At 54.4% G+C, this 26,938-nt stretch overlaps 1 protein-coding gene across 4 annotated transcripts in view; it reads right to left on the reverse strand.

Annotated features, from left to right (window-relative positions):
- MINDY4 (MINDY lysine 48 deubiquitinase 4) overlaps nucleotides 1-26,938 on the reverse strand; it is a 113,239-nt gene that overhangs the window by 34,213 nt on the left and 52,088 nt on the right. For 2 of the 4 annotated variants that reach the window (XM_060156892.1, XM_060156893.1), the window contains exons 6-12: nucleotides 25,125-25,183; nucleotides 19,949-20,055; nucleotides 17,115-17,231; nucleotides 15,796-15,884; nucleotides 6,606-6,707; nucleotides 4,827-4,890; nucleotides 3,610-3,675 (exon numbers count right to left, since the gene is read on the reverse strand). In XM_060156892.1, the coding sequence (XP_060012875.1) occupies nucleotides 3,610-3,675; nucleotides 4,827-4,890; nucleotides 6,606-6,707; nucleotides 15,796-15,884; nucleotides 17,115-17,231; nucleotides 19,949-20,055; nucleotides 25,125-25,183 (604 nt within the window). Of the gene's footprint in view, nucleotides 1-3,609; nucleotides 3,676-4,759; nucleotides 4,891-6,605; nucleotides 6,708-15,795; nucleotides 15,885-17,114; nucleotides 17,232-19,948; nucleotides 20,056-25,124; nucleotides 25,184-25,776; nucleotides 25,831-26,938 lie in introns of all 4 variants that reach the window. The other 2 variants (XR_009541958.1, XM_060156891.1) reach the window with 2 other exon arrangements.

The raw sequence follows: 26,938 nt of genomic DNA on the forward strand, positions 1-26,938 counted from the left end.
TTTCTAAGTATTATATATGTATATAGTCTTTATTTTCACCCAATAATTCAATTCGTCAGTCATTCAAGAAAAAACAAGTACTGCCTGACCTTTTTGTGCCAAGAGGATGCTCCCTGCTAAAGCTATACCTGCGAACAAGGTGGACACGGATCTGCCCTCACGAGAAGTAACTCAGGAAAGAGAGAATAATAAGCAACTTGAAAAAAGTGGGGAAGGGGCTCTGCACCGATGGGAAAAACAAGGTTCCCTGGAAACACACACAGGAAGGGCCTTCAATGCAGACTTAGGGCTTAGGGAAGGAGGGAGCGTCAAGGAAGGCTTTCCGGAGGAAGTGATGTCTAGACAGAAGCCCAAGGGACAAGGAGGAATCAGAAAAGGGAACGTTGTTCCAGGTGGGAGGAGAAGTACATGCAAAGGCCCAGAGGCAAGAGAGCAAAGGTTTACCATGGCTGGAGCACAGAAAAAACCCCGAGGACATCATTTTTTTTTAATAATTACCTTTAAATCTTTTTTTGGAAGCAGAAATGGAATGAATGAATCAACAATAATCTTAAATCAATGTCACCTTAATTCTGTGATCTCAGGCCAGTCACTTCACTTCTGTTGTCCTCAGTTTCCCATTTGCGAAATGAGGATAACAAATACCTCCCTTGCATGTTTCCTTAGGTTACGCTGCACGTCCTATGAGGCCAGGTCGGTGGAAGTGCTCTGACAACTGCAAAGAGGAATGCTGATGTCCCTGCGCAGGGGGACAGAGGCCTGGGAGGACTCGGGCCACCAGTGCCCTTGTCACAGCTCTACTACAGTCTTGTCTGTTGCCTCAAGGAGTGACAAAGCTCTCTCAGTCGCAGTTTCCCCTTCTGAAATGCCTACCTACTTCTGCCCTGGACTTGCACATTGTCCTGGGGAGGCCACGGCGCTTCCTGGGTCTGTCTCCCCCACTGCCGTGCCTTCCTACTCGTGGGACTGCAATGAAGTAAGGAACACAGGCTCCCGCTGTAAGCCAGGAGTCTGTGTAAACGTGGAGAACTATTATTATACGCAGGCCAGCATTTTCCACAGTCCTTGGGACACATCCAAGGGGACCTCATCCTGAGCCGTGGATATGCCCCTGCGTGTGGACAGGTTAGGTGAGACTGCGGAGGGCAGGGACATGATCCCCGCCTGCGGCCCCTGGCCCTTGCCGGATGGAACACGACTGAATGGCACCAATATCCCATTTTGTTTTTAAAACATTTATTATTATAAAATGATCTCCTCAAATTCCAGCTGCCAAGCCATGGAAGGCCACAGGGCGGAGGAGAGCCCAGGCAGGCAACCGGGCCAGAACCCACCAGCAGGGTCTGGAAAAATGTCTGGTACCGCTTGGGAAGAAGGGGTCGTTCCACCGAGCTGCTCTGGCCCAGGAGAGACCTGAGTCCACCAGGAACCCCAGTGGGAGGCAGGGGCGGGAGCATCCCCCAGTTCACAGGGCGCGGCAGCCAGACATCTCACCAGGAGGGTGAGCGGTAATGAAAACACAGCAAGGAGGCTGTTTATTTTGGGCAGACGTGGTTCAGTGTTCATTTCCAGGCCTGGCACGAGGAAGCCCTCCTCGGCCCAGACCGTGAAAAACGAATTTGGTGAGGGTAGTGCTGAGGCAGCTCAACGGCTTCCAGCACAAACAGAATTTCAACTGCAGGGAGAAAACAACACCTTCCAGAGAGAGGGCCAAATGGTGACCGCTCGTACCCAGGGATCAAGGCCAGGAGGGGGGGGGGAATTGCTCTGAGCCCAGAGGTGTGGCAGGAAGTAGGCGGCTCCCGCCCCTGGCAAGGGTCCCACTCTCAGAACCTCTTTCACACTCACTGTCTTGCTCGGGCTTCATCGAAACCCTGGGGGTACAGGCCAAGGGAGGAGGGAGACCCCATCTATAGACAAGGATGCAGACGATTTTGGTGCTGAAGGGCCACCCCAGGGCCTCAGGGGCAATGATGGGGCCTCAGATCCTGGGGTCACGTGAGCAATCACCCCAGGGCCCCTCCTTTGCCCCACAGGGCTTCCCTCCTCCAGCTCTGCGTCACCTGACAGTGTGAACACAGGTGCCCCTGGTCCTGGCCTCCCTGAATGCACACTGATGCTGCCAGGATTTGCTCGTCTCTCGGAGGCATTGCTGCATTCTCACACTGCTCTGGTATGTTTAATAAAAGGTGTCCTTTCTGCTTATTTAAATTGCCTGGTCCTTAATTTGGAAGACATTCTTTGCCATGCGTTTAAGGTTCTTCTTTAAGAATCACAGTTGGGCAGTAAAGAGCTGGAAGTTGCCCGCTAACTAACTGCTCCATCTTCCACTTTCCAGACGAGGCCACTGAAGCCCAGTGACTATCCTGAGGCCACTTGTGACCAAGGAATAAGGCAAAGGAGGTCCCGGGGCCTCTGCTCCAGGCACCCCATGGCCCTGAGCCGGTGCTGAGCACGCTGCATCTATGGACTGCCCACCGGGTTATGCTCATGAAGAACCAGAGAAAGCCAGGGAACAAGTGACAGCCAGCCCAGGACTCCCAGCGCCAAGGCCAGGACCCCTCCTACATCAGAGCCCCTCCCACGCACCTGAGGGACAGGCTGGCGCAGAGAGGCTGCTTCTCTCTGCCATGCTTCCCTCCCATCTCTACCTGTCTACAACTAACCCATCTCAAGGTTACCTTACGTGATCATCACCATGGTGATGAAACACCCACAACGAAAGCTAACGACCCCCGAGAACACAGAGCAGGACACGGTGGCTCCAGGCAAGCGCTTTGCACAGCGCTCTGAGGCAGGCACCGTTGTGATCAGCCACATGGTACACAGGAGGAAACTGAGGCACAGGGGGTCCAGTAAGCTGCCCAAGGTCACAGAGCTACTAAGGGGTGTAACCTAGATGCAAACACCCGCTGATGCTGATGGCTCCAGAGACAATGCTCTTCACCCACCCCCGGAGCGTTCAATGACCTCCGCCACAAAGCCCCGAGGCTACAGCCCAACTCTGAATTCCCTCAGCCCTCTGATGGGCTGCTCCCAGGCCCTGGCTGGGTTCCACCCCATCTCACAGCCTGGAGCAGGTGCACGGCTCTCCTCCAGTAGACAGGATGCTCCAGAGGCCCCTCCGGGCCCAGCCCTGCCTCCCGGGACACCAAGCAAGGTCCTCTACTATCAGGATCTCCATGAGCGGTGCTCAGACCTCCAGCCCAGCCCAGGAACCCATGTCCTGGTCACCTCCCCAGACGGTGCTGAGCCCCACTCACTGACGAAGTGTTCTTTACCTGCAGAGGTAGCTGATTGCCCTCGGACAGAAAGAAAGCTCATAACCACAGTCCGATAGCTGCTCCCCTTCAGCCTGACCCCGCTCCATCCCTGCTTCCGCAGCCCCCGCTGCAGCGGCTCCCTTTACCTGTAGCCATGGCCAGCCCTCCAGGAAATCGTGGCAGAGGTCAGACCCTCTGCCCCCGAGCCCACTCTTCTCCAGCCAACATCGCCCCACTACCCCAGGGTGGGGATGAACGGAGAACAGCCCCAGTTCACCAGCATGTCTCCCACAAAGAAAACAGAAGCTTAGCAATGCACATCCCACAAACTAACCATTGTTCATACCTGATGGACGCTCTGTTGAAGAAAAGTCACCAGCTCCTCGTAGCAGGTCAAACTGTGGAGTGTGAGCTGGGAAACACAAACACACAGGGTGAGCTGCCCAAGCCCGGGGGACAGTCCCCCGTGCTGGATTCGTTTCTGTGGCCCTAACTTCAGCAGCTGCAAGACCCCACTGGGGAATGTCCCTGCACTCAGAGAGCGGCGACCTCGGGAGCGGGGGTGGAGAGGCACTCCTACACCTGTGTGTGATTCAAAGGCTGCAGGGCCCAGCTGGGGTCTCTGGGGCTCCCGCCCTGCAGCAACACTGGGCCTGCCTTTAGAGGCCCCAGGATTGGAGACATCATGGAACTAAAGCCACAGAGCCAGCATCATGCATGGATGGCCCTGACGGGCGGGGCTGCACCCTGCAGGCTAGTCACAGATATCTGAGGAGCACCTTGGGGGCAGGGAGGGTGGGGGGACAGGGGAGTACAGGGTGGGTGACCCACTCAGGTCGCCGTCACCAGGCCTGTTCTAAGCCCAGCAGGCAGTGCCCCGAGTTCAGTGCAAAGCAGTGGTTATGCGTCTCCTGTGCTTTCTCATGCAGGTCAGAAAAGAACACTTTCACAGATAACATCCAACAAAGTGAGATGCTTAATTAAGATCCCAGGGCCACACATGCCCAAAAGGTCAAAGGGAACAGGCTAAGTAAAACAAAAATCCTCAGTGAAGAGGAGGTTAATTTGTGGGAGAGTCTCAGAGTTTCCACGTTTTCACACGTCTCTCATTTCTCTGCTGTCCTTTGTCTTACTTGGGTCTGGCCTTCCAGCTGGTGCTCCGTCCATCAAAGTTCTTCTCTGCTAACTTCCTCTCCCTTGCACCTCCACTACCCTCTCATGGCAATCCCAGAGAGGATGCTATGACATAAAGGGGGACACGGGGAAGGCTGGGGTTTAGCCAAAAGGCATGGTGCATCGAACGCTGGAGGGACGTCATGTTCTGTACAAGCTCAACATGACAGGGCGCCCATCAGCCTTTTAGCCATAAAGCCAGTTCTGGCCAGAGCTCATCCCAAAGGCCCCCACCTCTGCCCGCACCCCAATCCCAGGTGGAGGGTTCTGCTGGCCTGGGCCACAGGGAAGGCTGGCCCATCCCCAACTGAGGAAGGATTTACTTATATGAAAGGAGACTGTCCCCAAACAAAGCCAAAGGTTGCGTGATAATTTTCCAGAAAGCCGTACTGTTTCTAAGACGCCATCTGCTTTGTATTTCCCGGTTGGACTGAACTGCTGTGTTCTCGAAGCCCTAAAAAGGAAAGGGAGATGCATGAGTCTCTGCGCGGAGGGAAGACATGCCCCAGAGCCAGGGCACAAACCACACGGGTTGCTCAATGAGGACAAACCAAAAGGTGGCCCAGAGGAAAGAAGGGAGCCAAGCGCACCTCGTTTCCCCGCTTTGAACTCACCCGCTAGGCCGGGTCCGGAGAACTCCACTAAACGGGAGGGGGTAGAGTGCGGGTGCTAATATGGGATGGAAAAAGGACAGCCGAGGGAGAGCTCGGGATAACCAAACCCAAATCCTGGTAGCAGGAAGTCTGCCTCTCACCCACCGACGAGCATGCTGCCAGACTAAGGAATGCTCACTTGCCCTTCGCCTTTAGGGACTTGAAGTCCAGCCTCTGTCCTCTTGGAGGACATCTGTTTACACAGCACCTGCATGTGCGGCCCAGGAAGGCATGGGCTAGAAGCTGCATTTGGGTTTGGGGCCACTGTGACATTAGCCTGCTGTGCAGCCTTGGACCAGCCACCGCCCCTCTCTGGGCTTCTGTTTCCTAATCTGTAAAGTAAGGAGAGATTGAATTTTTGCCCCATATGCTCTCAAGGCTGCCATGCAGATCCTAAGGGCCAGGGTTTGTAAGTTACCTGGAACATGGGTGCCAAGGACAAGCACTCGATAAGAACAATAGTGATAATGACGATAATACCCAACACTGACACCATACTTAGTACGATCCAGACCTTATCCTAAGTGCTTCCTACTATTACTTATCACTTACTTATACGGATAAATGATTTAAACTGATCGATGATACTGTCATTCATTATAGACCATTTTATTTATGTTGACTCGTTCAATTCTCACATTCACCCCATTAAGTAATCATTACTATCACCCCTATTTTCCAAGTGAGTAAACAGGCTAGGCACAGAGAAGCTGAGTCAGTTACTCAAGGTCACAGAGCCAACAAGCAACAGCACTGGGGGTCAGCCTTTGGAGTCTCTTAAGTTCTGTGCTCTACTGACCACTGCGCCCCCTTCCAGGGTGTGGCCCTTGTATCCAAAGGGCCCCCCCTTTACTAAAGCTTAGCCACACAGCTGGGATGAAGTGATGCTTCCACTCTGAAGGGTCAGGCTGGAAAGCCGGTAGGCCATCCACATAGATTACGAGGATGGTATCCTCCACCAGTAGGACGGAGGTAGCAGGGAAGACTGCGCTGGCTCCACCGCTGATCTCTCACCTCCCTGAGTCTCCTCACTGGAACGGGGATCCAAGTGACAGAGCAAATAGGAGGGTGCTTTGGGGACTTGGGGGAGCAGTACAAATGACTGGGTCGACCTAGAGGCTGTTTTCCGAGGCCTCTGGATCAGGGAAATGTAGAGGGGAGCAAGCTGCCGGTGAGGGGGCGGGGAGGGGGGCATGGGTTTTCTCAGGCAGGTTACATCCGCCAGCACCCCCTGCAGAGAGGGATCCCCAGATCTGACCCCTCTCGACCGGAGCCATGTGGAGGGGTGGCCCTCCCCTGGTGTGGAGCTGCCCAGCACATCAGGCCAACTCTCCAGGCTCCTGCTGGCCTGGAGCACAGGGCAGGGGTCTGGGAGGACACAGACACGGTCCTCAGGCCCAGACGGCCTGTGTGAGATGATGATTTCCCCAAGGACAGGAAAGCGCACAGCCAGCTGGCCTGTAGCTGTGCCTGCCCGAGGTGGCGTGGTAGCAACACAGCCCAGGGAAGCACTTACAGTGTGACCACGGCTCTCTTGTGGCCTCCAGCCCGCCACACAATGTCCGCGATGGCCAGGGCCAGGCAGCGGGTCCTACGAGCGTTTGAAGGCTGCAGCTGCCTGAGGACGAAAAGGGAAGTGTGTTTATGCCTATGGGGACAGACATCAGAGACAGCGCAGCCCTGTGGAAGATGGCCTGTCCTCTCCTCTGCTGTCCAGCGGAGCCCTGCGGCCCAGGGGCTCGGGCAGAGCCTGGGAGGAGGGCCTCTGCAGATGAAGACCAAGGGAAGAGCTGTGAGAGAGGGGCCCTGGCAGGGCTGGAGGAGGAACAGGCTGAGGAAATCACCCACGGGAGCGAAGGGGCCTCTGGAGACTCGGCAGGGCCTGGAGCGGTGGAAGAAAAGGCTGCGGGTTCTGACAAAGCCCAGGGGACTGAGCCCGGAACTGCTGCCATCCCAGGCAGGGGCACCGCCCTGCCCCGCCCAGCCTTGGCCAGCCCCGACGCCCAAGCCCCTGGAGACAGCGGCTCACGCAAGCAGGTGCCCCGCGCTCCCCCAGCTGACAGGAGACCAGACCACGAGTGCTGAGGGGAAGTAGCCTGACTTGCCGGTTACTTGGACATAGGGCGTGGGGACGTGGGGGCGTGGGGACGTGGGGGCGTGGGGACGTGGGGAAGGGAGGATTCGGGATGACGCTGGGCTTCTGCTGAGTGCATGCTGGTGCCACCAACTGAAATGGGGAACACGGGAGGGGGACGGGGGTGGCGGGGAGAGCTGGGGGTGCACGTGGGACGATGGGGCGGGGACGGCGGGGGCGGGGACGCAGCTGGAGGTGCACGTGAGACGACGGGGCGGGGACTGGGGGGGGGCGGTGCGCAGCTGGAGGTGCACATGGGATGCCCAGGTGATGCTGTCGCTCTAAAGCCCAGGAGAGCGGCTCGGGCTGAGTAGAGGCTTACGAACCAGCAGCGTGTGAGGGGTCCTCGGCACCCCGCGTGGCTAAGATCTCCCAGAGAGAGGATGAGGAGGGCAGAGGCGGCGGCCAAGGCTGGAGCCTCGTGGAACTCCAGCGCGTGGGAGAGGCAGGGGAGGCAGGCAGGAAGGGCAGAGCTCGGAGACGGGCCGTTACAGTCTTGGGAGCAAAAGGGCTGGAGAAGGACAGGCAGTCAGTGGTGTCAAAAATGGCAGAGAGGGGCTTCCCAGGTGGCGCAGTGGTTGAGAGTCCGCCTGCCGATGCAGGGGAAACGGGTTCGTGCCCCGGTCTGGGAGGATCCTACATGCCGCGGAGCGGCTGGGCCCGTGAGCCATGGCCGCTGAGCCTGCACGTCCGGAGCCTGTGCTCCGCAACAGGGAGAGGCCCGCGAACCGCAAAAAAAAAAAAAAAAAAAAAAAAAAAAAGGCAGAGAGACCTCTTACCATAAAAACGGCAACGAAGAGGCCCTTAGTGCATGAAGTCCGTGAGAAAGACAGAAGAAGCAATAGCCACGTACAGACGCTCTTTCCGTCTCCAGGGCTCCACAGAGCTGTGCTGCTTGCCCACCCCTGGATTCTGGGAAGTTTTCTTAAATTCCTACGAAGGCAGGCTGAGTGTCTGAGTGCCTCACTACCTAACAAACAAAAGGGGCTTGACGCCAGCGCTCCCAGCAACGTAGAGGGAGCTTCCATGTTTGCAGTCACCAAGTCCCCTAAGCTCTAGGCTGAGCTGTCGGGTGGGGAGCAGGTGAAAACTGGTGTTTGTCCTTCCTCTCCAGGATAGGAGAGGAGAACCCGGAGACCAGGACACAGGTCACTATGGTGGGCAGCATGTGGTCACGGCCCAGTCCGTGGGCCACAGAGCCAGCCGTCTGCACCTAGGCCGTTGTGGTCCAGTGACTTTAAAGTGGTAGGCAACGTGACATAGGGTCCCTCAGTTTCCCCATCCCTAGACTGGCTGGGGCAGTAGTACCTCCTTCATCGTGTTGGGAGCTTTAAATGAGATGATCTATGTAAGGTCCGTGGCCCAGTGCCTGGCATGTGGAGAATGCTCAATAAAGGGTACCCACTGCTGTTGTTTTTATGGAAATATCAAGTGCCCACTTTGGCTGTGGCCAGAGAGTTCACAGGATGGTGAACTCCCTGTATCTGATGTGAAAGTGACGACAAGCCGCTGACACCAGGCAATGCTTCTAACTTAATGAGACGCAGACTGCCTGGTACGTCTGCAGCCTCAGGAAGCCTGCCTGCTCCTCTGGAAACGGCTACCACACCACCAGCAAACTGGGCACCTGAGATTCGGGAAGCACTGGCCCTGCGCCACTGTCAACTATGAAAACAAAGGTGAGGAAACATTGCTCTGGGATTCAGGAGAGGCTGCCAAGGACCAAGGAGGGCCAGGAAAGCAGGGCTCATCGGACAAGGGAGAAAGGATCCGGGTGCGGAGGCGAAGGCCAGCGAGGGCAAGGGGCTTCCCCAAGGCCTTGAGCCAGGAGTGGAACCCAGGCCCGACCACCACACTTCTCCCAGTGCTACTGTTTTCTGGAAAGCTGTGTCTGGAGCTGACGCAGGGAAGAGCATGCTGGAGAAGACACGGGGAAGGATGGAGAGACTAAATGGAAGCCAATGAAAAGAATGAGAACTTTTGTGTAGAAACACGGAAGTTCAGAGGGTCTGTGAATTAGAGCCTGTGAGACCTGGAAGATAGGCCGGGCCCAGGAGCCAGATCTCTTGATAGCGTTGCAGGTGCAGGAAAGATGGGCTCAGAGGCAAAGGGATGCTGGCCCCCAACACCAGGAGCTCCAGATGGCTGGTTCCACCTCGCCACGCTCACCTTCTTCCCTCATTGCTGTTTCACTTTGTCCAGTTTTTACTAACTGTGTGACCTTGGGTGAATCATTTAGTCTCTGTGCCTCAGTTTCCCCCTTTTAAAAGGGGACAATAATAGTACCTCCTTCACAGGGTGGTTTTAATGATTAATGAAGTAATACGTGTGAAGTGCTTCTAACAGTGCCTGGCATGCGATAAGTACTTAATATATGTTGGTTTTTAAAATCTTATTTGTGGCTGCACTGAGAAGCTTTCAGGCAAGCGTTACCTGCTTCAGTAAGTTAGTGTGGACCATAGTGAATGTTTGCAAGGTGACCTGGTAGCTCCGTCTGGAGGTGTTCCAGCACGGACGTTCTAGACAGAGGATACAATCCAGGCATAACTTTGTCCCGCTCCTGCCCATGTCGAGGGATCTAGCTGGGGAGTGCCCTAGTCACACCTGTGCTGTAGGAGGAGCCTGTGATGAGTGTGTCCAGTGAGGACAGGAGGGAGGGCAAGATGAAGCAGCAGTGCTGGTCGGGCCCTGGCCGTACAGCTCAGCTGAGGAGCAGGGCACCCCAGTCCTGGGCAGGGGCAGGAAGGGGATGGGCGTGGGTGCTCAGGAGGTGGGACTGACACGACGGGCGGTCCCCTGGATGGGGGTGGGGCAGGAAACAAGCCCTGGGGATGACGGAGTCCACTACCGTGGGTTGCGATTCCAAGGAGATGAATGTCCAGAATGCAGACCCTGGGCCAGATGCCCCCAAGCATCATTCCAGCCCGGCCCTTCTGCCGGGTAACCGGCCACAGGGTATTCAGGGCTGGGGTGCATGCGGATGACAAGAGGGAGGAGGGAGGTGCTGCAGTGAATCGCCGACCTCCACCTTCACCGGGGAACCCAGGGCCTGCCTTCACCTCGGTGACCAGGGTGGTCCTGCACTTCCTTCATCAGTCACGCACGCGCTTATCCAACCCCTACCGCGAATCTAGCCCCTGGCCGGGCTCTCGCACCAAGAGAAGTTTCTTTAAAAGAGTCTAATAGCTCACAGAAGAAGTGCAGGATTTGTCTAAGGGTGGGCGATGGGCGTCAGGAAGTAATACATCCTGTGCTTGGCTTAATTACCCAAGTCTTTCGGATTAAAAAGATGTTTCTACCATCATTAACTCAAAACAGGCTCACCAGTCCACCCTGACGTGCCCGCTAGTCTGAGCCTATAGAAGAATCAGAAGCTGGTGAGTGACCGCAGACCTTTCTGCCCCCTTTCAGGGTCAAACGCTGCCAGAGCTGGCCTGGGGACCCCCAGACCTGGGTTCCAAGCCTGGCTCCACTAATGGGTCCGGAGGGGCCTTGGGCAAGTGCCCCTCCTTCTCTGGGCCTCGACTTCCCCAGTTGAAAAGGGAAGTAGAGGCGAGAGGACAGCTCCCTTGCCTGTGGCGCTCCCCGAGCCCGCAGGGGAACGAGGCTCACCATCGCTTCCCACGAGCCCTCCTCAAGTGGAAAAACACCGAGCCCTGCCGCCCGGCTCTGCCGTCCCCAGTTGAGGAGAGGCCGGCTGCCGGCCTGATGGGATGAGTCTTAATGAAGCCAGACAGTCCTGCAGAAAAAACACCACCTCTGCCAAGAAGCCATTATTTCAGCATGATTTCCCTGGAGGCCGCAGTCACATCCTCGTGCGGCTTCGTAAACTACAGAGCCCAAAGAGCTGCACCTTGGTCACTGGGAGTCCATCTGGGTGTCCTGCCCTCGGGTGTTTCAAGCTCATGACACTCAGCCTCGCACGGGGAGATGGCAAGCAGGGGGCCACGCCCGCCCAGGCCTGCAGACCCAGTGCAGGAAGGCCCACCGGCCCTGGTCCCGGAGCTCCCAAAGCGCCCAGCATTCAGCAGCTGCAGGTGCCGCCTCTGCGTGGCATGAGGGCCAACGCAGTGCTCCTAAAGAGAACAGAGGAGCTTTCCTGCTTTTTTCTTCCTTTTTTTTTTTTTAAACCAGATCATTTCTGAAATCTTAGAATTTCAGAGTCAAAAGGGAGTACTGAAGGCTCCAACCCAGCTCAGCACACCAGCCTGTGCAGCGACATCAATGACCCAAACAATCAATATTAAGATCGTACAAATGAATCAAGGAAACCAGAGGAGCCGGGCTGCGAGAGGTTCCCGCAGGGATGTCGAAAGTCATCCTTTACTCACACGAGGCAGCAGGTCCCCAGGGGTTTGCCATATTACTCTTCTGTACTCTTCTGATTTTTTTTCCCCCAAATTAGGAAAAATGGGGAGGTTCTGCCTAGAAGCCCTTCGTAAACTACAGAGCCTAAAGAGCTGCACCTTGGTCACTGAGAGTCCATCTGGGTGTCCAGCCCTCGGGTGTTTCAAGCCCATGACACTCAGCCTCCCGGCACCAGCCCCTCCTGTCCTCTCTGGCTCGCCTGGGGCTCAGGGTCTCTTCTAGGGCACAGTGTGGTGTGACAGACGTGCTTGGCTCTGCCCCGGAGGTCAGGTGTGAACCTGGACAAGCATCTTTCCCTCTCCGGGACTCAGTTTCCCCATATGTACCACAGCAGGCGATCTCAAGGTCCCACCCACTTGCACAGCCCTTGATTTACAAAGGATTTGGTTTGCATTTCCCTACTGAATCAGACTTGGGCAGGACAGAGATTCACAAATGGAGAAAGTGAGGCCTTGCTGGCCCACAACTGTAATCCAGGTCTCTGGCTGGTCCAGTGCTCTCTTCAGCAACCGCCATCCTGGGACAAGCTAAGGACCACAGAGCCGGGCACTCCCCGCAGCCTCAGCACGGGCACCTACAGGCTGCACCGACACCCACTTGGCAAGGACGACCTTCTGTGGCCTCCAACCTGTAGGGCCTCACCTCTGCAAACGGCGACCAGATTCCGCTCTCACCTCCCCCCTCGGCTGCCAGCCCCAGGCCCCGGCCGCTCACTCCCCTGGCCTTTGCTTGACCCAAGTCCTAGCCTGAACCCAGGAGGACTCTCTCCTCTCGCCCCCAGTCGGCCTCCAGCCCCGAGGCAGGCTCATGCCTCAGCAGAGCTAGGTCCACAGCAGCGGAAGCCAGAGGAGGAGACATAGGATGGGGGGTGTGGAGGCAGCCGGTACTCCTTGCCCACAGCCCATCACCCCTGGGACCTCCCCCAGCTGGTCCCTCGGAGCCCGGTCTCCCTGAGTCCCCTGAAGCACTTTCAGCGAGAGCAGCCGGGTCACTGGGCCAAGCTCTCCGCCCCTCCCTCTCGGATGGGTGGGAAGAATGCCCACTATTGGGCCTGCTCGGCCAGCAGCACCAGCAGGAAGCCAGACCACTATGCTCGGTCTGCATGGACAGCAGCTCTGGGTGCAGGGCCTGGGGCCGCAGGCGCGGAGGTGCCACAGGGGAGGGACTTACGAGGAGCACCCACGGCTGTGGGACTCCAAACAAAGGTGAGGTCACCCTTCTGCAGCATGACCCCTTCCGCGCTTCCCGTGGGCGGGACCCTGCCTGGCCAGCAGGCCGAGCTCTCCCAGCTGCTCGGCACAGGCCTCCTCTGGCCCACCCAGGCCGCCTTCCCCCAGAGCGGGGCTCCTTCCCACCAGGCACACCCCACACGTAGCTCCCAGCAGCCAGCAGCCCCTTCCAGCCTCCTCCCCTCCTGCCCCACCAGCCCGGCCTCCGAGGGCCTTCAATCTAGGCTGGCCCCAACTCTTCTTCCCACAGCTGATACAGTTTTCTTTCTGCCCAGAGCCCGTCTTGCGCCCCCAGCCTGAATGGCTTTCTGCCTTCCAAGCCCTAGCTCCCCTCTCAGGTGTGGCGAGCAGAACTCTCTCCCGAGGACGTGCCTGGGAATCCAGAGGCTGTCACATCCCCTTAGTGGGACTGTAGGGCGAGCGACAAGGAGCCAAGCCCGCCTTGTGCCCTGGGCAGAAACGGCCCTTCCGGGAACCAACTTACACACCCCTCCCTGACTGTTGGGAAATGATCTACAACTTCCCCCAAGAAGTCCAAAGTCCGAGTTCAAAAGCAGCTCTGAACGGAAGTGGGGGCTGAAATGAATTATCAAACACCTCCCACGAGGGCCAAGGCCAAGGCTTGACCTGAGCAAGCCGCTGGGCCCCAAGGGCCCTCTGGCAGCCTGGCCCGGGTCTCGCCCTGCCCCCTACACTCTGCCCTGGCCACTCCCTGCCCTCAGGCCTCTGCACATGTTGTTCTCCTTACTGGAATACTATCCCCTCCCCTCCCCGTCAGTCTGGATAACTCATATGTTTGTCCCGTTCATTCAACAAAAGTTCCGAGGGCCTCTTCTGTGCACTAGGCCTGGGGCTGGGTGCCAGGGACTGGCTGCGGCCCAGGCAGCTTAGGAAGGCCGCCGTTCTCAGGGGGCTTGTGTTCTGGCGCACAGACAATGGACAGGGAATGACTTGGATAAAGAGGGCATCCAATGGTGGGGGCCTTGCAGGCGGCGTCTGGGGAGGTCAGGGAAGGCGGCCCTGAGGCCATGGCCTCTGCGCGTGAGGAGCCAGGGAAGGAGGCCGAGGGATTTGCTGGGAAAGGAGAAATCGAGGGAGGAACAAGCCTGTGCGAGGGTGTGTGCGAAGCCAGTCAGGAGCCCTGCTCATCCTCCGGATCTCAGTAAGATTAAAATGTCACTCCTCCAGCAAGCCTGCCTGACCCTCTTCACGTCCGGGTGGGCCCTGAGCTCCCTGCACGTCCCCCTGGGACCTCCTGTTCATCTGGCTCTCGTGTTCAGTCGTAGGTGCCATGAGGGCAAGGCCACAGCTGCCTTGTTGAGGCCCGCACGCCCTCCAGGCGCCTATTAAGTCCTCCCCGCGCGCCCCTCTCCAGTGCAAGGAGGGAAGGTAGGAGTGGAGGTGCATATGTGCTCGGAGAGGGTCCCTGCGCCCTTAGCGGGCAGGCATCCAGAGGTCCCTCACTTAGCCAGTCCCAGCCAACCAGCCAGCCAGGAGCGTCCCTGACCATCGGACGCTCACTGTGTGGGCCGCGCTTTGCTGGACTGGACCCCAGAGCAGGCACTGGGGAGGAGAACAGCACAAGGTCAGACCTTGCTGTGCAAATGCTGTGTCGCTGGGCTTCCGGCTGCAGTTACGCTATGCTTATGGTTAGCGTCTTTCAGCTTGAAACCAAGCACCCTGATTGTTACTTTGTGAAGTAATTAGACAAATCATATTATCGGACAAATTCTGAAATGCCCAGCATGAAAAGCCACCTTCACTTGAATCCTGTCTAAGGCCACATCCTCTAAGCTGGTAAAATGTGTTTCGTTTTGTACAGGCTTGGCTGGATGTCTGGGGAACTAGTGTCTTTCCCAGGAATTTGAACGTGAATAAATGGGGGATGGGCCTTGTTGTCTTTAAAAAAAAAAAAAAAAAAGGCAAGTCCCTTGAATTCAAGTTCAGGAATTGTCAAAACTAAGCTGTGACTTTCAAATCCGCTTAATCACAACTTTGGAGAAGAGAATGGAGGTATCTACCGGGCAGGAGGATGCTTCCAGGGAGCTGGAAATATTTTCTTCCTTGATCTGGGTGCTGTGTTCATGGGTGTGTGATTTTGCAATAATTCATTAAGCAGAACATACATGAGTTGCGCCCTTCTTTGAGTTGTGTACTCTTCTGTATGTATATTAGATTTGAACTAAAAAAGAAAGACAAGTGCCAGAAGCTCTGTAAATCTGAGGGTGACTCAGTACCACTGGGCACATAGTTACTGGTTAAGGTAAGAGGGCTGCCTCCTCCAACTAGCCGCGCTGGCCCCAGCCTTGGGTAGCCCCTCGATAATCCTTCTACCTGAGCACCAACTGCAAGGTAGGATTACGGATTTCTCTCCATCCCTCAACCTCACAGAGCACTCGGGAGAACAGAGAATGCGTCTATTCCTCTCTGAATCACCGGTATCCGCACACAGAGAATGTTCCAGAAATGTCTGCGGAGGGATTAAGGATGAGAATGAAGGGCTGTGTGCAAACACTCAGCGTGTGAGGTGGAGACAGAATGGCCAAGGGGAGGAAACCGTATCCTGCAGGTCTGGCTGGACCGTGTGGAGATGGCTGTTAGCAGAGGTGGGGGAACGAGGGGAGGGAGGGGAGACCTGGGCTCAGTGGAGGGGTCAGCAGGCTGGCCTGGCTGTAGGTGGGATTTGGCGGTTGCTGTGCTCCACTCCTGAGGAGGGGGTGGCCTGAGTTTCAGTGCTGTTCCAACTGCCACTTCCCATGTGGCACAGGACTTATCAAGCCCCCCTGCTCTTAGAAACAAATGGCATGCAGGTCATTTAAACTGGTCAGCACTGGCCCTGTTAGCCAGCCACCGTTTCCCTTTCCAGAAGACGGGAAATATCAGGGAACAAACACACATTTCCTTGCTTATTTTTTCTGGACAGTGAGGAGAAGCCTTGGGAAGAGAAGCTATTGCCAGAATGAGCGCTGACTTACCGAGCACAGTCAGCTCCGCTATCTCCTTCAAACAGGAGTTTCTGTAGGACACAGCCTTGGACAGCTGCCAGAACCCCACAGGGACCACCCTGCAAAGAAGGACGCGCGTCAGTGCCTGTGAGAACTGACCCAGGGTAGGGCCACCTGCTCCTCCAGAACCAGCCTCCTCCAACAGGTTACAGAGCCTCAAACAGGGGTCTCCTGCATGGTGACTACTTCTGTGAAGTGCTGACCCTGAGTCACAGAGAGGGGGTGACAGAGGCCCAGGTGCCCACCGCTAGAGGAAGGAGCAAAGTCTGTGGTGTGTGATGGGGGGAAAGTGACTCTTCACAACCCGTCAGCGGCTGTCACCATGGGTGTCCAGGCATCCAGAGACATGTTTCCGTGTCCACAGGCTGACGGTGTCAATTGTCTACCCAGCCTTCAAGGCCCATCCTAAAGGCCTCCTCCTCCAGGAAGGCTTCCCTGACCATCTCAGCCAGAAGCGAGCCCCTTGGGCAGCCTCCGCTTGTGTAAGCAATCTTGTTCCCCGGCCAGTGGCCTGCCTCAGCACCTAGTAGGTGTGACTTGGAGGGAGAGGGCTCCTTGAGGAGCTCACCCCTGTAGGCATCAACAAGTACAAGGACTGTCAGAGCAGGGGCCGTGGGTGCCCTTGAACTCGGGGTGCAAGAAGATGTGCTGACTTGGCCAAGTTAGGGGCAGAAGTGGGTGGTCTTGGGGTTCTTCCTCAGGCAGTGTGGGGCAGGGGGAGGCTCCTGGGGCTTGAGAAACGGAACCTGGATAAGCTGCCGGATTTTACAGTTATCTTCTGGCCCTGAAAATGTGTATCTTGGCAACTGTGTATAAGCCATGTTCAAATCCTGCCACAATCTACCTCCATTTCCCTGTCTTATATCATATCCTCCCCGCACACTTCTGGTCCTCACGCTTGCTACTTTTGCCCCTTCCTGCAGTCCCTGTATTTTCACACGGCCTCCCTTTGTTCATGCTGCCCTCTGCCTCCAGTATCCTTTCTCCAGCTCTACCTGCAAAATCGTTTCTCAGTACTTAGCTTCAGGACCCTCTCTGGTACCCCTGAGTGGACACAGGCCCCCTCCTGCTCCCCGTCCCCTCCGGCATCATGCACCCCTCACGGCAGCGGTCACGTTGCCCCGCTCTGCTCTGCCAGCCACACGTGAAGTTCCTGCCCTGGGTGACAACTCAGCAAATGAGGGGCTGGCGCAGGCAACACCCACAGGATTTACCAAACTGGGGGACGTGTGGCCCTGTCCGTGATGGGCCCACAGCAGGGTCCCTGGGGGCACTTAAAAACAACCTGCCTTGTTCTGCACGATGCCATATTTTAATGATGCTGAGTCGTTAAAGGAAAAATTCTGAAGTTTCCATTCTTCGTTGAAACAGCAAAAGCTGGAACCAAACAGAATGGTCTTTATGTCCTGTCAAAAGAAGAGAGAATTGTATTGGTTGTTTTAAAAGCAAACAACAGTACACTGCTGGGTGTTTGCATTCCCACAGGAGCTGGTCTTGAGTTCTAGCAGGGTAGCCTGTTTTCCAGCAGGGTAATCTGTTTTCTTTTTATTTTGCAAACCCATTCTTCTCATATTTGAGGACAGAGAAAATGGACCCTCAGGGTCTTACCTCTGGAATATCTGTAAACCTTACCAGCCTGTGCTGACCCAGGCCAAAACCTTTTGAGCTTCCTTAGAAGTTCCTTGATACACAAAATTTTAGTTTTACAGAAGACCCTGGAGGTTCTCGACTGCACATTATAATTACCTACAGAGCCCTGAACAATCCTGACGCCCAGGCCCCGTGCCAGGCCAACTAAAGCAGAACCCCTGGGCGTCGGACGCTGGTATCTGTACTATTAAAAGCTCCCCAGGTGATTCCAACGTACAGCCAAGTTTGAGAACTGGTGCTCTAGCAAACTGTGACCGATACGCCAAATCCGACCCTCCACTTGCTTTGTAAATAAAGTTTTATTGAAACACAGCAATGCCCATTTGTTTACATATTGTCTGTGTTTTCTTTTACATTACAATGGCAGAGCTGTGTGGTTGCCACCGAGAGGCAAAAATACACTATGTAGCCCTTCACAGAAGAAGTTTGCCAACCCCACACTGGTACAACCCCTTCCTACATGTAAGGATCTCCTCTGCAACATCACCGGAGAGCGGTTCCCCCCATAAACTTGGCTTGAACACTCCAACCACCAAGTGAAGAGGGTTCCCACCACTTCCCAAGGCAGCCCCTCCATTTCTTCACAGCTCTGTGTTCTCAAAACTTCTGGCTGATACGGATCTCCCATCAACCCAAGCCTCACCCTCCAGAGCCCCAGAAAGTGCCAACCCCTCCCCACTGACCAGCCCGTGGATGGGAAAGCAGAGCCCCATCTCCACTCGCCCCTTCCCCATGCCGGCTGCCTCTTCTCTCTCCACCATGATTTTACATCCGAGAGTATCTGAAGGGCCAGCACGTGGATTCTGTCACTACCCGCTCAGACCGTCTCTTTGCAGGTCATATCTTTCCTACAGACTCACGTTTCCCTCTAGAATCGGTTCTTTTTTTTCTTTTCACTAAGTACAAGGAAAATCTCTGTGACAGAGCGTTTGTCTACACGTCATCACATGTGGGCTAGTGGCACCCAGGAGAGAGGGGTGGGTAAATTCATCTGTCAGGGCTTGGTTCCCCTTCTTGCACCAACTACGATCATCGATGTATTTGGACTGAGTTTCCCAAGAGCCTAGAAACTAGAGGACCTTGAGTTTTCTGGCTGAAGCCCATGTCTATTCTCTCAATCACAGAAAGACAGCTCCCAGCTAGGCACAGTATGGTTGCCAGGTCCCAGGGTTACGAGCCTGGAAACCTGGGTCCTGCTTGCTGTGGCTGTGGACACCACGTGTGCTGGGTCCTCCTTTCTCTGTGTGGGCCTCGGTTTTTTCAGCTGCTTTTGGAGATGCTACTACTGGGTGGTCTTTAGAGGCCGCTGAGGACCCTTCACCAAATAGCGGTACCCACTGCAAAGAATCATAGCCCTGCGGCTACAGACAACCAGAGCACTTACTCCCAGGCTTGGGGCTACTTAACTGTGTCTGACCCTCTCCCTGTGGTTTCAAAAGAAGGAAGGGAAAAGGAGGAGAAGGATGGGGAGGGACAAAACCTCTAGAAAAACCTTTGACTTTTCATCTGCGTGCTGAGTAAATACTTGGTAAGCAGGAAGAGAACAGGGTCAGCTGTGTCCCCAAGAGTTTTATTTTTCCCTCCTGGATCCTGGCTGAAAAGCCAGTGGAGGACAGCAGGGGCAGCATTCCATCCCGCAGGAACCACTGGCCACGGAGAAGGGCGAGGCCCTATGGCAGCAGAGATGGTGAGGAATCCAGGACATCCCCACAGAGGAGGCTGCTGAGGCCAGGAACCGGCTCCCGAAGTCCTGTGACTCCAGGAGGTCACTGGTGTGAACCCAGGTGGCGCTGAGGAATTGGTAACACTTCCCTGTCCTTCCCTCACTGCAGCCCAGCCTGAGCCCAGCTCAGGGGACCAGTGCAGGAGCACAGTCAAGCTAATGAGGACAATTATCCCGTTCCCATCGCAACCCTGGACTTACCGGCTGCGGACATGGTGAAGCAGAGCTCTGGACCAACAGAAAAGCTGGATTCCGGAATGTTTGAATGGGAGGAGGTTGTATCCTCACCTCTTGTCTCAGAGAAGGAGAGGGAGATGCCAGGACTAGGCCCTTGTTTTCCTGACTCTCCGTTCAGGTTTTCTTCCACATCACATGCAAATTTCCATTTTAACAGTGACTGAGAGATTATAACAGGATGAATGGAGCCAGAGAGATGAAAATCACCTCATCGGGCTTCCCTGGTGGCGCAGTGGTTGAGAGTCCACCTGCCGCTGCAGGGGACAAGGGTTCATGCCCCGGTCCGGGAGGATCCCACATGCCGCGGAGCGGCTGGACCCGTGGGCCATGGCCGCTGGCCCTGCGCATCCGGAGCCTGTGCTCCGCAACGGGAGAGGCCATGGCAGTGAGAGGCCCGCGTACCACAAAAAAAAAGAAAATCACCTCATCCACACCAACTCAAACCCATATGCCTTCAATTCACACCAACTCAAATCCAGACACATCACCTGGCACTTTTCAACTGACACCCACCTTTGCCACTGAGAGGTCGATGGGCTTTGACTCTACTTGCAGCTTGAGTATCGATGGCACTGGAGACAGGATGACTTCTTCCCTTAGCAGTTCATCCTCCACATCCTCTGAAAGACAACCGTGGCCACGTGAGCTCCTTGTTATGACTCACAGAGAACAGACTAGGAAGCCGTTTAACGCCCAGGACGCTGATGAGTCTTGAGGTGGCTGGAATGAGAGGAGGGCTCCTCCACCACCCACCCCCTGTCCCCGCTGAGGCTCCCAAGCCTTCATCGGAAGGAGAAAGGCAGAGTGAGAGCCCTTGCTCCGTGTCACCCCACGCTGGTCCCAGGATGCTGGCAGATGGGACTTGGCTATCAGTCCACTAGAAAGCTCTGCTCGTGGACATGCAGAAACAAGGGCCTAGGCCTAAGCTGCGAGTCAGGCCCAGAAAAGCCTGGCTCAGACACAATTCTTACGAAAGGTGGGCGTGACCCACAGATCTGTCCCCCTGAGGACAAACATGAAGAGGGCGGAATTAGGAAAGAAAATGCCGCCCTTCCTGCGAGAATAATAATAGTTATAATAGATTATCACTATCGTGGCTTTCATTTACTTACCATCTGGGTTTTATCATCTGAGCCCCAGAACAGCTTCCACGAGAGAGTATCACCATCCCATTTAAAGATGAGGAAACTGAAGCTTAGAGAAGTTAAGGAACTGACCAAAAGTCACACAGATGGAAAGTTGCAGAGATAGAACATAAACCCAGGCCAACTCCTAACTGCTCGGCCATCCTGCCAGTCAGACCTCCCTGGACCTCCAGCCAGAAGGGAAACTAAGTCACATTCTCATAGCTGGGGTGACTGAGGCCCAGAGAGGGTCCCAGCGTGGGTGTTGCCAGCATCAGCCTGTGCTGTCCCAGCCGGTGAGGCTCCCTCTCGCCACCACACGCACTGCCGCAGCATCTACCAGAACCCTCAGAGGCAGGACCCAAGTGAAAACGGCCCAAGGCAACGACGCTGGCAAAGCTGGGCAGGCCGGTCTCCAGAGAGCCTCTGGAGACTTCTTCCATCCCCCTTTCCCCAAGATTAAATGCTTATTAAAAACGCACGCCACGCTGTATAGAAACCAACATGGCCTGCCCTAATTCTGTGCATCTGGGACTACAGAAACGTCACAGTCCCTGCCCCGCATCTTCTGAGACGGTGTGCAAAGGCCAACATCCCCAGAACACGTGCCATAAGCCTTATTCTACAGCCTCCTTTTCTCCCCTGGAGGAGGACCAGGCACAGCACGAGGCTCGGTCCACTGAAATGGAGACAGATTTTACCTTCAGGGTGAAACAAAATTTTTAAATAAGTCTGGAATTTAAATGAGAACCTTTCTCAGTTAGGGTCTCTAAAAAAGCCACCCTGTGACCGTGGCCTTACAAAAACACCTGAAATAAAGACCAGATGTTCACCCAGCAACACACACGGGTCTTGAAAACATGGCTCTGGGTAGAGAAAGTAAGAAAGCAAATGGGATGTATAACACAACACGATTTACATCCATTATAAACACATGCACACAAAACACTAAGCATTTTTGCAAGAACATACACAAGCAGAAAGAAATCACTAAACACATGAGAGTGGTTGCTTACGGAGACAAGGGTCATGGGAGTGTAGCATGAGGCTAAAGGGAAATCAGGAAGGAAAGGCAAGAGGGAGGCCAATGAGCAGGCTCTGCAAAGGTCAATACTGAGAATGTTAATTAAGCAACAGAGATGTGTGATTAATCCAATCCTAGGCATCTGAGGGCCAGAACAGAGGGGGAGAGTAACTGAGTGATTCTGCCAGGCCCCGGACTCAGGGTTCTCAGCACAGAAGCCTTCCAGGCTTCCATTTTGGTAAGACTCCATCTCCCCAACCCTCCACCAGGGACCCAGGCCAAAACCTCAACCCTCTCCCACATGCCACGCTGCTCCGGCCTCCAGATTATACCGCCTCCAGAATCCTCATACGCTGCCCCCCGCCTTCTCTCCCCACTGTTACAGGAATGTGTTGTCATTTTTCTATTCATTCATCAAGCACTTTACTGAGCACGCACGATGGGCCACTGGTTATGTGGGACGGAGGAGGTCCAGAGATGGTGAAAACACCACCCCTGCCTTCAAGGAGCTCACTGCCTAGAGGGGGAGACAGAGCCCCAAACAAAGAACACGACGTTAGTGCTAAAATGGAGACGGGTGCAAAGGTTATAAGAGCAGAGGGGAAGGGGCAAATAATTCTGCCTTAAACGGTCAGGGAAGCTTCCCACAAGAGGTAAATATTTGATCAGGGTCTTGAAATACCCATAGGATTTCCCCAGATAGAACAGGGCCCCAGGCACCTCTTCTCTGGTCTATTCCAAGAGACCCTCACCAGTCTCCCAAACGTGCAGACTCCAGCCCCTAAAATCCATCCTCCACGCACATCCAGAGATGGCCTCAAACATCGTTCGCTTCACATCTCTGCTTGACAAGACCTTGCTCATCCGTCAAGCCCAGTCTGAATGCCACCTCACTATGGAAACTTCTGGAACCCACCAGTCTTGGCCTACTCACCTCCTGAAGCAGTGAGGAGCTGCTGGTCATCCACTTTGTGTGTTGCTATCAGAGGTCACCTCTATTCCTTCGTCTCACCCAGCCCCACCCTCCAAGAAGGCAAGGCCACTTTTCATCACAGCGATGAAAAGTGCCTTTGACAGCCCTGTATGTGCCCAGGCGTGTAATGCTAACCAAAGTTTGCTGACTTGAACCAAAGAAAGATGAGTTGGGATGGGGAAGGGAATGCTATTCCTTGTTTCTGACCCCCCACCCCAAACTACTCTTCCCCTTTCTCTGGGTGACTGGGTTGCACGCCCTCTTATCTTTTATCTCCGTCGTCTTCTCTAAACTGTCAGTTGAGCCACCGGCAAAGAGGGGTCAGCCTCCCTCCGGAAAAGGCACACACACTTCAAACAGCTTGGTTCTGAGAGAATTGCTAAGAGCCTTCCTCCCAATAGAAGCCCTCTGGGGTCCCAAGGCCGGGAACTTTATGTCCAAACAGGAGTGGCTTTCATTAGAAAATCTTAAAGCGCTTCACAGAAAGGCTTCAGATGCCAGCCCTTCCCGGCTCCGGCCTTCATGCTGCACAGCCGTGTGCCCAGTGAAATCTGCCCCTTCCTGGGTGGGCCAAATGATCCCACCAGCCATTTCTGATGATTAAAACTCTGAGGGGGCTTCCCTGGCGGTGCAGCCAATGCAGGGGACACGGGTTCAAGCCCCGGTCCAGGAAGATCCCACATGCTGCGGAGCAACTAAGCCCGTGAGCCACAACTACTGAGCCTGCACTCTAGAGCCTGTGAGCCATAACTACTGAGTCCGTGCGCCACAACTACTGAGCCCGCGTGCCACAACTACTGAAGCCCGCGCGCCTAGAGCCCGTGGCTTCTCTGCAACAAGAGAAGCCACCGCAATGAGAAGCCCGCACAGTGCAACAAAGAGTAGCCCCCGCTCGCCGCAACTAGAGAAAGCCTGTGCGCAGCAACGAAGACCCAACGCAGACAAAAATAAAAAAAAAAAAAACGAAAAAAAACAAACCTCTGAGGAACTCCTCTTACCTCTGAGAAGAACTAAGCAGAATAAACAAACCCCTGACTCCATCATTCGGAGGCCTGCCCCTGCCTTTCAACTTCATCAAAGCAAACTGCCAGCATGTCTCACGCAAGTCACTTCTAAAGGGCGAGCTGCTTTCCTCCTTCATATTGAAGGCAGTGCTTAAAAGGAGACGAAAAGGATGTGAGCAGCTCTCAGCTCCTGTACGCCAAAATGGTCCAACAGGTAAATTGCTGGCTTCCAGGAGGACAGCAAAGGTCAATGGCACTCAAGCCTCGTCCTTTCATGTCTGGTCCTTGGTTGTCCTCCTTTATTCTATTCTTGGCTTTTGCCAAGTCCTGCAAACCCATCAGTCTTTGGAGAGTAGAGAATTCCAGAAAGAGAGAAAAAAAAAAAAAAAAAGATGGCTTCAAAACGAAAGAGTGCAATGGAATATTACTCAGCCATAAAAAGAGACGAAATTGAGCTATTTGTAATGAGGTGGATAGACCTACAGTCTGTCATACAGAGTGAAGTAAGTCAGAAAGAGAGAGACAAATACCGTATGCTAACACATATATATGGAATTTAAAAAAAAAAATGTCATGAAAAACCTAGGGGTGAAACAGGAATAAAGACACAGACTTACTAGAGAATGGACTTGAGGCTATGGGGAGGGGGAAGGGTAAACGGTGACAAAGCGATAAAGAGGCATGGACATATATACACTACCAAAAGTAAGGTAGCTAGCTAGTGGGAAGCAGCCGCATAGCACAGGGAGATCAGCTCGGTGCTTTGTGACCGCCTGGAGGGGTGGGATAGGGAGGGTGGGAGGGAGGGAGACGCAAGCGGGAAGAGATATGGGAATATATGTATATATATAACTGATTCATTTTGTTGTGAAGCTGAAACTAACATACCATTGTAAAGCAATTATACTCCAATAAAGATGTTAAAAAAAAAAAAAAAAAAACCAAAGAGTGGATGGACATGTTATCTAGATCTTGCAGAGGGGGTACACAGATGTATACACATGTGAAAGGGCACTGAGCTGAACACTCAAGGTTTGTGCACTGATGTGCCTCACGATTTGTATTTTACACCTCAGTGATATGTGGGGGAAGATGTTTAAAGGATAGGCTTCTCCAGGCAGAGACATACTAATATTTTGACTGAGCACTGTCTTCTAGAGACGTCTATAGGTTCTGAGTAACCCTAAAAGAACCTGCAAATGCAGAAAAGGCTTTTCTGCCCCCTCTCTCCCAGTGTGGATGTAGAAACGTCCAGACTTCTTATAAGGACTTCTTCGGGAGAGATAGGCAGGGGAAGACGGATTTGGACATCAACCAAAAAAGAGAGAAGCCTCACCGGGCCAGCCCCTCCTACCTGAGGTCAGGTGGGAAGAAAGGAGCCCCACCCCCAGGCCAGCCCCTACTACTCACCGGGCCAGCCCCTCCTACCTGAGGTCAGGTGGGAAGAAAGGAGCCCCTCCCCCAGGCCAGCAGAGAGCGCTACCACCCATTACCTCCCAGACAGACCAAATGAAGACCCCCTGGGCCCTGATGGGCACAGCACAGAGGCCCCAGTGGTACCCACCAAGCTGCAGCACACCGAGCTCACCGTCGACCTTATTGGATGCTGGCAACTGATTACTCCTAGAAATAAAAAAAGGAAATGTCAATGCACCATAGGAGAATGACAGAGAGATGCAAACAGCAGAGAAGAGTGGGAGGAGTACTGGATGGGGCTTCAGGAGGTGGGTTCTCTCCAGCTCTGGCCCGGTTCTGTGTATGCCTTGCACCAGCACTCTCCCTCACTGAGCCACAGGTTCCGTATCGGATGGGACCAAATCACCTCTGGGGCGCTTTTCAATTCTGTACACACACACACACACACACACACACACCCCAACCAATATAGGTCACTGGACCCTGTAGTTTGACACTTCCCGAGAACCGAATGCAAGCTAATTTGCTGATGCCACTGTAATACTGCTGGGAAACACATTCACACGTGCACGTGCACACACACACACACACACACACACACACACACACATCAAGTTCCTGCAATCACTGCACAGATTTTCTTATCTCATTTTTTTGCTTGTCTCCTTTCTCCCAGCTTTCTTGTAAAGCTATCAGCAGCCATTTATCAGAAACCTCAAGAATGCACCAAAGAATACATACGGTGGTCCTGACTTGTAAATTCAGAGATGTGCACACAGAGCTTTCTTTAAAGGGCCCACCTGTGTTTCAGCTCTCTTTGGATCTTTTTTCCCTCCAGCATGCATCGATCTGAACTGAAGTAAAATCATTTTTTAAAAAGAATGTATTAAAAATAACAACATTACATCACCCCCTTGAAAAATTCATTTACAATGTTAAAAATGACAGCTCTTTTGAACGTGGCATTGAAATATATTTTCCTCCAACATCCCTGCAGGCTAAGATATGATTGAAGTAACAATCATAATCTTGCCACAGTAGGTTCTATTGAATTGGCTTCCTCCTGAAGATGTATGAAGGGGCGTGAGTGGAAGACCACGGAGGACGCGCAGTGCCGAATCCCTGAGCACGTCCTGCTCTGGACTCCGGGTTTCTTCCTCTGGCGCTGGAACACAGAGCTCCTCCACCCGCCTCCCAGGCGGCCCCTCATCCTCCCCCACGCAGCTGAGCCCATTTTCCTCAACTCAGAGCCACAAAATTCCTACGCCCCTAGGCTACCAGGATTCTGCAAGTGTTCTTGTGGGGAATGGTGAGAGAACAAGCTGGAAAGGGGAGCTAAGGCACGGAGGGGCAGCAGGAGGATGTAGAGGGGAGGGGGGGCACACAGACACTGTGCCCCCCTCCCCAGGGCCCAGCAATAAGGAGCTGCACTTTCATCAGAAGCCTCCACCAGCCAGCCACCCCTCGCCCCACCCCCATCCTCACTGCCACTAAAGCCGAGGACCCCATCCCTTCCATCCCCTGTGTCACTATTTCACCCAGAGACTAAGGCAAGGTGTCCGAAAAGCAAGGACTGAGGCGCAGGTGCTAGATGGTCTCTAAAAGCCACCTTGCACCATTCTGAGCTGGGAACATCAGCAGAAAAGACATCTCTGGAACACCCTGATGGCAACAACATCTCTCTTGGACCCATCTCTGCTCTCTGCCTCTTCGTCTCTCACCCAGATCATTCTCACAGCCCCCTAACTGGTTTCCTGACCCCCCGTGTGATGCCCCACCCGGTGCTGGTCCCCACATCTTCACACGAGTGTCAAAGGCATCTTTCTAGAAAGCAAACTTGACCATGCCACGGCCTGGCTGAAATTCTTCAAAGGTTCCCCAACATCGTCATCAACAAGAGACATCATATTTATAAACAATGATGGCAATTATAGCGGCGGCAAATACTTTCTGATTCCTGTG

This window comes from Lagenorhynchus albirostris, chromosome 8 (assembly GCF_949774975.1).
Source record: "Lagenorhynchus albirostris chromosome 8, mLagAlb1.1, whole genome shotgun sequence".
NCBI lineage: Eukaryota > Metazoa > Chordata > Mammalia > Artiodactyla > Delphinidae > Lagenorhynchus > Lagenorhynchus albirostris.